Below are 11,039 nucleotides of genomic sequence, written 5' to 3'. Positions count from 1 at the left end.
GATACCTTGTTGCTACTGAAAATGCCAAATATGCCGGCGTGTTTTTTCATTTTTCCACTTGAAATGGTGCCCTCGAACGTTGAATGGGTTGAACGATGTGAATTGGTTGCATGGCCGGTTGTGATAATTGACTATTACTGTCACAAGATTTGCGACAAATCCTCGAAAGGAAAATTACCGGGCGGTGTGAAACTGCTTTTGTAACGCTCCATCACGATTGATGTGTCTTCCTTCTCGTTTATTTCGTTCGCTGCTTTTATACCATCCAAACGTTGATATCTGTAATAATTTTATTCTTCTATTAGTTTTCGTTAAAAATTGAAGAAACGACTTTCGTATAACCTATGTACAGAGATACATAGGTTATACAAATGTCAAAAATCTTCAATTCGAAAACTGTTTATCCGATGACAACACAAAATTAAACTTTCTCAACACTTCACACAACACGATACCGATGGTTTTCACGCACTTTTCTATTCACGTACTTTTATAATCACGCACTTTTTATTTATTTCATGATGATTGTTTTGAACTCCATATATCACGAATCGGCAATGTTTGTGTCCCGCCGGTAGCGCCATCGGCCGTGTCCCATGACAAATAAGTTTCGGAGTGGAAAACTGTGAGAAAATTAACGTGGGTACCAAATATTATTTATATTGTGAAACAAAACTTGAAAAAATGCAAAAAAATATAAAGCCGATTATTTTTCATTGATTCAAATGAGAAATAAAAATGAAAAAAGTTTCATAGCGACGCGCATTGCTTTTTTTGGCACCGGTACAAAGATTTGGTTTTTCGAGGTTGTCAACCCTGCGTGATATGAGAGCGGCAAATCGCCATTCTCCAGATCTCCAGTTACTCCAGTATCGCTACGACCAGCAATAACAATGCGCCGAGGAGGTAAGTAGTTTTTATAAAATTCTTCAAATTCATGACGAGGATGAACATTTTCTTCATGACGAATAATCCATGTTTTACATTTCAGCAACGAAGACAAAAGGAGCAGCGACAAAGCGGGGCGGAAAAAAAACAATGGTAAGTACATTTTTACTCATATATGCGCAGTGAGTTGCACGCTATTTTCTGTTGTTATGCGAGAAGAACGTGTAGCTTTTCCTTGTAGTACGAGGGATTTCCGAGTAAACCGTGTATCGGTTAATCGGTTGTCTCACTCGTACTCACGCAATAGACGTGCTTCGATACAATGTATCGAGCGCGAAGGACGAGTAGCGGGTAAATTCTTGTGTGCTTACGGACACACTTATATACCCATGTTCGTCCAAATTGCGTATGGAAATATTTTCTTTCTTGTAAATTACGTGTTTTTCAATAACCGATTATTTTCTGTTACAGACTACAATCAACGAAAAAATGAAAAACGGAGGAGAGCCATTAACATTTGCACAAGTAAGGAAACTCGTATTTATTTTTTAAGTTCTTTTTTTCTTTTGTTCTTTATTCTGTTTCTGCCCTTTCCTTGTATTGTCGTTTCTCGTTATGAATTTTTTCTTTTCTAATTATTTTTTACATATATTTTCAGGTTGTCGGTAACGAAGAAGGCACCACCGTGGAAAACAGAACTGGAGCAGCGCAGTTAGGAGAATTGCAACAGTGACAAGCGCAGGTGAGGCTTCTCTCACTCCTTATATTTCTTTTTTATCTCCTCTCTTCTCTATGAAATTTTTAGCCAAACTTTCCTCTTTCCTTCTTCCTCCTTTTAATCAAACTTAGCTCTAGTTTTTCATTTCTGATTTATATATTTTTCTTATAATCCTTTTATTCTTCTATTTAATTAAAACATTTTCTTTTTTCTCCCTCCCCCTCTCCTTTTTGAATAGATATTTGTTTGCTCAATCCTTTTCTTTCCCTCTTGCTATCTTTTTTTGCTCTTTCTTTCTGTTTCTCTCCTTTCCGTCTTCCAAACTCGACAATTAATCCCCCTCATTCTATGTCAACTCATGCCTTCTATCTGCTCCCTCTATTTTTTTGCTGTTCAATATAATTTTTTCATTTCCTTATTCTTTCTCACTTCCCTCTTACCATTTTCAAAGATTTCTAACCCTATCTATTCCTATCTATTTATCTACCCCTACGTATTTTGGTCTTGTTTGTTATCAGTATTTTTTCTCTCTACATTCACGTTCTTTTCACATATCTACATTCTTTTTCACATATATTTTCAGGTTGTTGCTGTCGGAGGAAACATCACAATGGGCGATGGGACTGAAGCGGGCCAGTTTGAACTATCGCAACAAGTACAGGTGAGGCATTCTTTCTGTGTTTCTCTTTCTTTTTATCTCTCTTGTCTTCCTATTTCCTTTTTTAATGAGAAATTTGGAAACTCTCTTTTATTCCACGAAACTGTTTGTCTTCATTCACCTTCCCCCAACTTTACTCTTCTATAATTAAACTCATATCCTTCAACCTTTCCCTGTGTAACATCAGTAAGAGGTGAACCAGTTCTTTCCCCTGTAGCATTTATTTTTTCTAAATTCCTAAAAACTTATCTTATACATTTTGTTTCAGATCGGTGCTGTTAAAACAATAACCCCGACAGAGCATGAAATCGAAGCGGAGCTGTTCCAGCAATGGAAACTACAACGGAGCCAGGTATGAGTCTCTCTCTCTCTTTCTCTCTCTCTCTCTATCTATTTTTCCTCTCTTCCCGTTCGTCCCGTTCTACTCGGAGGTCTCGTTTTCAAGTTTTTATTTCTGGTTTCTCATTTCATTTAAATAATTTTTTTTTCATTCCTTTACTTTTTTCAATTGTCTAAATCGTGCACTTTCTATGCCTCCCCCTTTCTTTTTTTTGTGAATATTTGATTCTTCAAGGTTACGATTCTTTCTCTTTCTTTCTCTTTTTCCCTCCTTTCCTCTTTTCATTCTAACAATTTTCCATCCCACTCGTATTCTGTAAACCGATGTCCTCCATTTTTTTCTTACAGCATTTCGTAGTTTGTTATCGGTTCCCTGAATAAACCTTCTTTTACATGTTTTTTAGATCCAAGCTCTTGAAAAAAGAACCCCGATATTACAGCACCAAAATGAAGTGCCGCTGTTCCAGCAATGGCCACAACAAAGCCAGGTAAGAATCTCTATATCTCTGTATCTTTTTTCCTCTTCCCGTTCTGCACGTTCTACTCGGAGATTTCTTTCGTTTTCAGTTTTAATTTCTGGTCTCTCATTTCATTTTTTTTAATTTTTCAATTCTTTACTTTTTTCCAATTGTCTAAATCGTGGACTTTCTCTCCCTCCCTTTCGCTTTTTGATTCTTATTTATAGAAATATTTGGGTCTTCGAATTTACGATTCTTTCTCTCTCTCTTTCTCTTTTTCCCTCCTTTCCTCTTTTCATTCTAACAATTTTCCATCCCACTGGTATTCTGTAAACCGATGTCCTCCATTTTTTTCTACAACACTTCGTAGTTCGTTATTGTTATCCTGAATTTGTAATAAACCTTCATTTACGTGTGTTTTAGATCCCAGCTGTTGAAAAAAGAACCCCGGTACAGCATCAATATGAAGCAGCGCCGTTGTTCCAGCAATGGCCACAGGGCCAGGTAAGAATCTCTCTATTTCTTCTTCTTCCTTTCTTTCTATTCTTTCCCCTTTTTCTATTGGAATGCTTTCCTTGTTTTCAAAATTTATTTTTGCTTTCTCATTTCGTTTTTTTAAATTTCTTCCATTCCTTTCCTTGTTGTCTAAATCATGCCCCCCCCCCCTCCCCCCCCTCCGGCGGTAAATCGTGAATATTTTATTTATCGAATTTTTTGATTTCCTTCTCTCTCTCTATCTCTATCGCTATCTCTCTATCTCTCTCTGTATCTTTTTTTCTTTTCTTCCCGTTCCACTCGAAGATTTCTTTCGTTTTCAGTTTTCATTTCTGGTCTCTCATTTCATTTTTTTTAAATTTTTCAATTCTTTACCTTTCTCCAATCGTCTAAATCGTAGACTTTCTCTCCCCCCCCCCCCCCCCCCCCCCTTTCGCTTTTTGATTCTTATTTATAAAAATATTTGATTCTTCGAATTTACGATTCTTTCTCTCTCTTTCTCTTTTCCCCCTCCTTTTCTCTTTTCATTCAAACAATTTTCCATCTCACTGATATTCTGTAAACCGATGTCCCCCATTTTTTCCTACAACACTTCGTAATTCGTTATCGTTATCCTGAATTTGTAATAAACCTTCATTTACATGTGTTTTAGATCCCAGCTGTTGAAAAACGAACCCCGGTACAGCATCAATATGAAGCAGCGCCGCTGTTCCAGCAAGGGCCACAGGGCCAGGTAAGAATCTCTATTTCTTTTCTTCCTTTCTTTCTATTCTTTCCCCTTTTTCTATAGGAATGTTTCCCTTGTTTTCAAAATTTATTTTGGCTTTCTCATTTCGTTTTTTTAAATTTTGTCCATTCCTCTCCTTTTTGTCTAAATCATGCCCCCCCCCCCCCCCTCCGGCGGTAAATTGTGAATATTTTATTTATCGAATTTTTTTATTTCTTTTTCTCTCTCTCTATCTCTATCGCTATCTCTCTTTCTCTCTCTCTCTCTGTATCTTTTTTCTTTTCTTCCCGTTCCACTCGAAGATTTCTTTCGTTTTCAGTTTTCGTTTCTGGTCTTTCATTTCATTTTTAAAAAATTTTTCAATTCTTTACCTTTCTCCAATCGTCTAAATCGTAGACTTTCTCTCCCCCCCCCCCCCCTTGCGCTTTTTGATTCTTATTTATAAAAATATTTGATTCTTCGAATTTACGATTCTTTCTCTCTCTTTCTCTTTTCCCCCTCCTTTCCTCTTTTCATTCAAACAATTTTCCATCTCACTGATATTCTGTAAACCGATGTCCCCTATTTTTTCCTACAACACTTCGTAGTTCGTTATCGTTATCCTGAATTTGTAATAAACATTCATTTACATGTGTTTTAGATCCCAGCTGTTGAAAAAAGAACCCCGGTACAGCATCAATATGAAGCAGCGCCGCTGTTCCAGCAAGGGCCACAGGGCCAGGTAAGAATCTCTCTATTTCATTTCTTCCTTTCTTTCTATTCTTTCCCCTTTTTCTATAGGAATGTTTTCCTTGTTTTCAAAATTTATTTTTGCTTTCTCATTTCGTTTTTTTAAATTTCTTCCATTCCTTTCCTTTTTGTCTAAATCGTGCCCCGCCCCTTCCCCCCACGTCCCCGTCCACCGATAAATCGTAAATATTTTATTTCTCGAATTTTTTGATTTTCTTCTCTCTCTCTCTCTCACTTTCTTTCTTTCTTTCTGTCACCGACTACCCATTCACTCTCACTTTCTTTCTTTTCCTCACACGTACGCGCGCTCACACAAATACACATTCTTACTAGATCACTATCCATTCACTCACTCCCTCATTAGCCTACCTACCCACTCTTTCAACCGCTTTCTCTCGCCCTCAAATAGACAATCTCACACGCACTCACTCCCTTGATCGAACCACACACTTTCTTACTCATCCACTGACAGACCAATCCGCTACTCATCATCTCACTTACCCACCCACCCTTTCTTTCTTGTTCTCACAAACACACACTCATACACACTGTAACCAACAGCCGAACGGGTCATCGCTTCGATCCAAACTGGCGGTATTAGAGGGGTCCATCACCGCTCTACAACAGGCTCTAAATGAAGAAATACGAAAAAGAAAAAAAATTGAGGACGACGTTTTAAGTCTCCAACTGGAATCGAAGAAACGTCATCTCACCGGGTATCATCGGCGTCTCGGAGAAAAGATCGCAAAAGTTGAGAAGGAGAAAAATCGTTTGAGAGCCAGTTACCTGAATGAACACAATGGGAACAACGCACCCGGCGCAGTGTAATTCATCCACTAATTCTAAATAGATTTATTGATTTCTTCCTGTTTTCCTTCCTGTTTTGATGCACAAATAAAATATTGTTCAAAGTTATTGTCATGGTCTTTCATTTATTTCAAATAAGTGCACTCAGGCAGATATACCTACACACACTCACGTATTCATAGATCTCTAAAAGAGGATCTATTCTACAATAAAATTTTATACGACAAAAAATGCTGAGTATAATCCAAAAAATTCACGAGTATTCTTTGGATTATACTCAGCATTTTTCGTCGTATGAAATCTTATCGTAGAATTGATCCGTTTTGAGAAAAAAAATTACCAACTTGTTTATAAGCGCATAATTTTCGTACCGAAAAAGGAACAACTCTACGGTAACATTTTATACGACCAAAAATGTTCAGTATAATCCAAAGAATACTTGTGATTTTTTTCGGAATTTATTATTTTTTACAGAATCTGTTAAAAGTAATAAATCCCGAAAAAATATCCAAGTATTATTTGGATGATACTGAGCATTTTTAGTCCCGTAAAATTTTATCGTAGAGTTGATCCTTTTTCGGAAAAAAAATTACGAACGTGTTTATAAGCGCATAATTTTTTTTCTCAAAACGGATCAATTCTACGATAAAATTTCATACGACGAAAAATGCTCAGTAAAATCCAAAGAATACTCGTGAATTTTTTGGATTATACTCAGCATTTTTTGTCCTAAGAAATTTTATCGTAGAATTGATCCTTTTTGAGAAAAAAAACTACCAGCTTGTTTATAAGCGCATAATTTTCTTACCGAAAAAAAATCAACTCTACGATGAAATTTTACGGGACTAAAAATGCTCAGTATCATCCAAAGAATACTTGTGATTTTTTTCGGAATTTATTACTATTTCCAGGATCTGTAAAAAATAGTAAATTCCGAAAAAAATCACAAGTATTCTTTGGATGATACTGAGCATTTTTAGTCCCGTAAAATTTCATCGTAGAGTTCGGAATTTATTACTATTTCCAGATTCTGTAAAAAATAGTAAATTCCGAAAAAAATCACAAGTATTCTTTGGATGATACTGAGCATTTTTAGTCCTGTAAAATTTCATCGTTAGAGTTGATCTTTTTTCGGTAAGAAAATTATGCGCTTATAAACAAGTTGGTAGTTTTTTTTCTCAAAAAGAATCAATTCTACGATAAAATTTCTTAGGACAAAAAATGCTGAGTATAATCCAAAAAATTCACGAGTATTCTTTGGATTATACTCAGCATTTTTCGTCCTATGAAATTTTATCGTAGAATTGATCCTTTTTGAGAAAAAAAATTACGAACGTGTTTATAAGCGCATAATTTTTTTTCCAAAAAAGGATCAACTCTACGATAAAATTTTACGGGACCAAAAATGCTCAGTATCATCCAAAGAATACTTGGAAATTTTTTCGGGATTTATTACTTTTAACAGATTCTGTAAAAAATAATAAATTCCGAAAAAAATCACAAGTATTCTTTGGATTATACTGAACATTTTTGGTCGTATAAAATGTTACCGAAGAGTTGTTCCTTTTTCGGTACGAAAATTATGCGCTTATAAACAAGTTGGTAATTTTTTTTCTCAAAACGGATCAATTCTACGATAAGATTTCATACGACGAAAAATGCTGAGTATAATCCAAAGAATACTCGTGAATTTTTTGGATTATACTCAGCATTTTTTGCCCTATGAAATTTTATCGTAAAATTGATCCTTTTTGAGAGAAATAATTACGAACTTATTTATAAGCGCATAATTTTTTTTCCAAAAATCGATCAACTCTACGCGGAAATTTTATGGGACTAAAAATGCTCAGTATCATCCAAAGAATACTTGCAATTTTTTTCGGAATTTATTACTATTTCCAGATTCTGTAAAAAATAGTAAATTCCGAAAAAAATCACAAGTATTCTTTGGATGATACTGAGCATTTTTAGTCCCGTAAAATTTTATCGTAGAGTTGATCCTTTTTCGGTAAGAAAATTATGCGCTTATAAACAAGTTGGTAGTTTTTTTTCTCAAAAAGGATCAATTCTACGATAAAATGTCTTAGGACAAAAAATGCTGAGTATAATCCAAAAAATTCACGAGTATTCTTTGGATTATACTGAGCATTTTTCGTCGTATGAAATTTTATCGTAGAATTGATCCGTTTTGAGAAAAAAAAATTACCAACTTGTTTATAAGCGCATAATTTTCTTACCAAAAGAGGATCAACTCTACGGTAACATTATATACGATCAAAAATGTTCAGTATAATCCAAAGAATATTTGTGAATTTTTTTCGGAACTTACTATTTTCTACAGAATCTGGCAAAAGTCATAAATTCCGAATAAATTCACAAATATTCTTTGGATTATACTGAGCATTTTTTGTCGTATAAAATTTTACCGTAGAGTTGATCTTTTTTCGGGAAAAAAATTATACGCCTGGAAATAAGTTCGTAATTTTTTTCCAAATAAGAATCAACTTTACGATCAAATTTTATAGGACAAAAGTGCTAAGTTACATCCAAAAAATACTTGTGAACTATTTTGGAAGTAATTCCGAAATACTGTAAATATTCAAAAATATTAAATGGAATTTTAAAATTCTGGAAAAATTCCCAAGTTCTTTTTGGATGATACTCAGCATTTTTTGTGCTGTACAATTGTATCGTGGAGTTGATTCTTTTTTGGAAAAAAATTATGCGCTTATTAATAAGTTTGTTTATATCGCAAAAAATTCTCAGTGTCATCAAAAAAATACTTCAGAATTTAACCGGAATTTTTAAATTTTGTTCAAAGTACTGTATCAATTTAAAATATCGAAAAGGGTTTTAAAATTCTAAAAAAATTCATAAGTATCCGTTCGATTTTACTGAGCCTTTTTCTTCCTATAAATTTTTATCGTAAATTTTATACTTTCTGAGAGCTCTAACTTGGATCCGTTTGATTATGCGACTGTAAATAAGTTCATAAGTTTTTTACCCAAAAATATAAATTTTACGCTACAATGTTGTTGCACAAAAATTGTTAAAAATTATTCAGACGATGCGAAAGATTTTTATCAGAGTATTTCTATAATTTGTGAAAAATATTCTACAAATTTAAAAATTAAAAAATCTCGAAAATATTCACACGCATTCGTTGAAGCATTCTAGTCTTTTTTATTGAACAAAATTTCTTCATACAGTTGATACGGACTGTTCAATGTGTGTGGAATTTGTTACAGTGAAGACTGCTCCGTTCTCGTTCGAAAAAACGGTATGAAATAAATAAACATTTCATGTCATTTATAAGAAAGAACGATTTTCGTTCTCTAAACCTCCAACGATTGCCATCGCTGGGTAATTCAACGTGAGTTGAACTCTCCAGCAGTGAGGACTGCTGGGTGCTCGCTTGAAAAAGCGGTATGAAATAAATAATAAACATTACATGTCGTTTATAAGAAAGAACGATTTTCGTTCTCTAAACTTCCAGCGATTTCCATCGCTGGGTAATTAAACGTGAGTTGAACTCCAGCAGTGAAGAGTGTGGGGTTCTCGCTCGAAAAACGATAAAAATAAATAAACAATTAATATTTTTTACATTGAGAACGATTGTCGTTCTGTATATCACCATGAAATTTAATTATTGGGTAGTTAGAATATGAATTATATTCTTCAGTAGTAAACACTGCTGGGTTATCGCCAGAAAAAGCAACAAATGTATATAAAAAATGAATATTGTTTATACGGAAAAACGACAGTTCTTTCGCTTATTTCTAATGATTTCTAGCGGTCGGGAGTAGCTAAACGTAGATTGAATTCTACATCAGTTATAACTTCCGGGTACTCGCTCGAAGAAGCGGTGAATGTTAATAAACAATTAAACCTGAGCTTCAGTACACACCTGCTGTAGGCCATAAAGGCTGTCCCGAAACATACTTTCAGAGAAATGAGTAGCAAACATATAAGAGTTACGGCATTTAATAAATGCCAAGGAATCGCCCACCCTCACTTACCCACTTATACTTTAGTATAAGTACGATTCCTTTGCTGCCAGTTTGATCGTCAAACTGGAAAATTAGTTTGACCTCAAATCTTGAAAGTACTTGAGTACCTTAGTAGTTTAGGCCAAAGTGGCTATTACGATACATACTGCTACATAAATAAACAGCAAACAAGGAGCGGCATTCATTAAATGCCAAGAAACGCTCATGTTTTTGGTATAGGTGCAATACCTATTACAGATAGTGTAATTTATTCCAACGGGAACGATGTTAGTTGACGAGATCGCAATATTTGCGCCAAATGTTCTCTCATTTGTATCGCATCTCGGGAATAATTTCTACCCGTAGGTTCTTCCCCCAGTGCAACACTGGTCGAAAAAGCAGCGGCATATACGCCACAAGATGAAGAATCTGGCTGCCGCGTAACGGGCTGCATGATAACATTGTGAGCATGCACATGAGGATAGCGGGGGCCGGGTTGAAGTTCCGAACGGTGAGAAATCAGAAGGCTCAAAAGTCCGAAAATCTCGCTAGTGCGATATATCTATATATTTCGAGTCCCAGCTAGATTTTCGGACTTTTGAGCCTTCTGATTTCTCACCGTTCGGAATTTCAACTCCGCCCCGGATAGCGTTTAGAAATGTAACGCTTAACTTCTTGGCTCAAGAGCACATATTCCGAGCAATTCAGACTGTCATACACAAAAATGTCTAAACCATCATAGTAAAGGCAGATCCAGTGCATGCTTTTGTAACCACCGACTATATGTATATCCTGTTGTCCCGGAGGACAGGGTTTTATATAGTTGTGATACACTGTGTATGAAGCGGGATTACATTTGAATGAACTGTTTTCCTGCAACACGTTTTGAAACAAGTCTATGCTTGTGTCATCGAGCAAACTGGTTGGCGTTAGAACTAATGACACGACGTCGTCGGTAGAAATATCTTTCCTAAGAGCATCGAGCAAATGTACATGGTCGTTCGAACCTTCCAATTCTTCATCACTCGAGATTGAAACGAAATCTACACTTGTAACCTTGTCATCGACTTTGGGATAAGGTGTTTCAACACTTTCCACCTTGTCGAGTGCCTGGCCTGCGATTTCAACACATTTTTTACGAGTCGCTTCCAATGATGAAATGCGAGTAGCGCATTTTGCGCTTTTTTTGAGCAGTGCTTTCCGGCGAGCGTCTATAATGCACTGTGGATCC

The 11,039-nt window shown here is 35.5% G+C and overlaps 1 protein-coding gene across 1 annotated transcript; it reads left to right on the top strand.

Annotated features, from left to right (window-relative positions):
- The first annotated feature begins 2,212 nt into the window (after positions 1–2,212).
- Positions 2,213–5,840, top strand: LOC122408450 (uncharacterized). Its single transcript, XM_043415244.1, has 7 exons — positions 2,213–2,267; positions 2,533–2,616; positions 3,008–3,091; positions 3,485–3,565; positions 4,209–4,289; positions 4,924–5,004; positions 5,693–5,840. Exons 2-7 carry the CDS (start codon positions 2,567–2,569, stop codon positions 5,838–5,840), a joined length of 525 nt encoding a protein of 174 aa, XP_043271179.1. The 5' UTR covers positions 2,213–2,267; positions 2,533–2,566.
- Positions 5,841–11,039: the final 5,199 nt, after the last annotated feature.

Source organism: Venturia canescens, chromosome 3, assembly GCF_019457755.1.
Source record: "Venturia canescens isolate UGA chromosome 3, ASM1945775v1, whole genome shotgun sequence".
Taxonomy (NCBI): domain Eukaryota; kingdom Metazoa; phylum Arthropoda; class Insecta; order Hymenoptera; family Ichneumonidae; genus Venturia; species Venturia canescens.
This window is presented reverse-complemented; position numbering and strand designations above follow the sequence as displayed.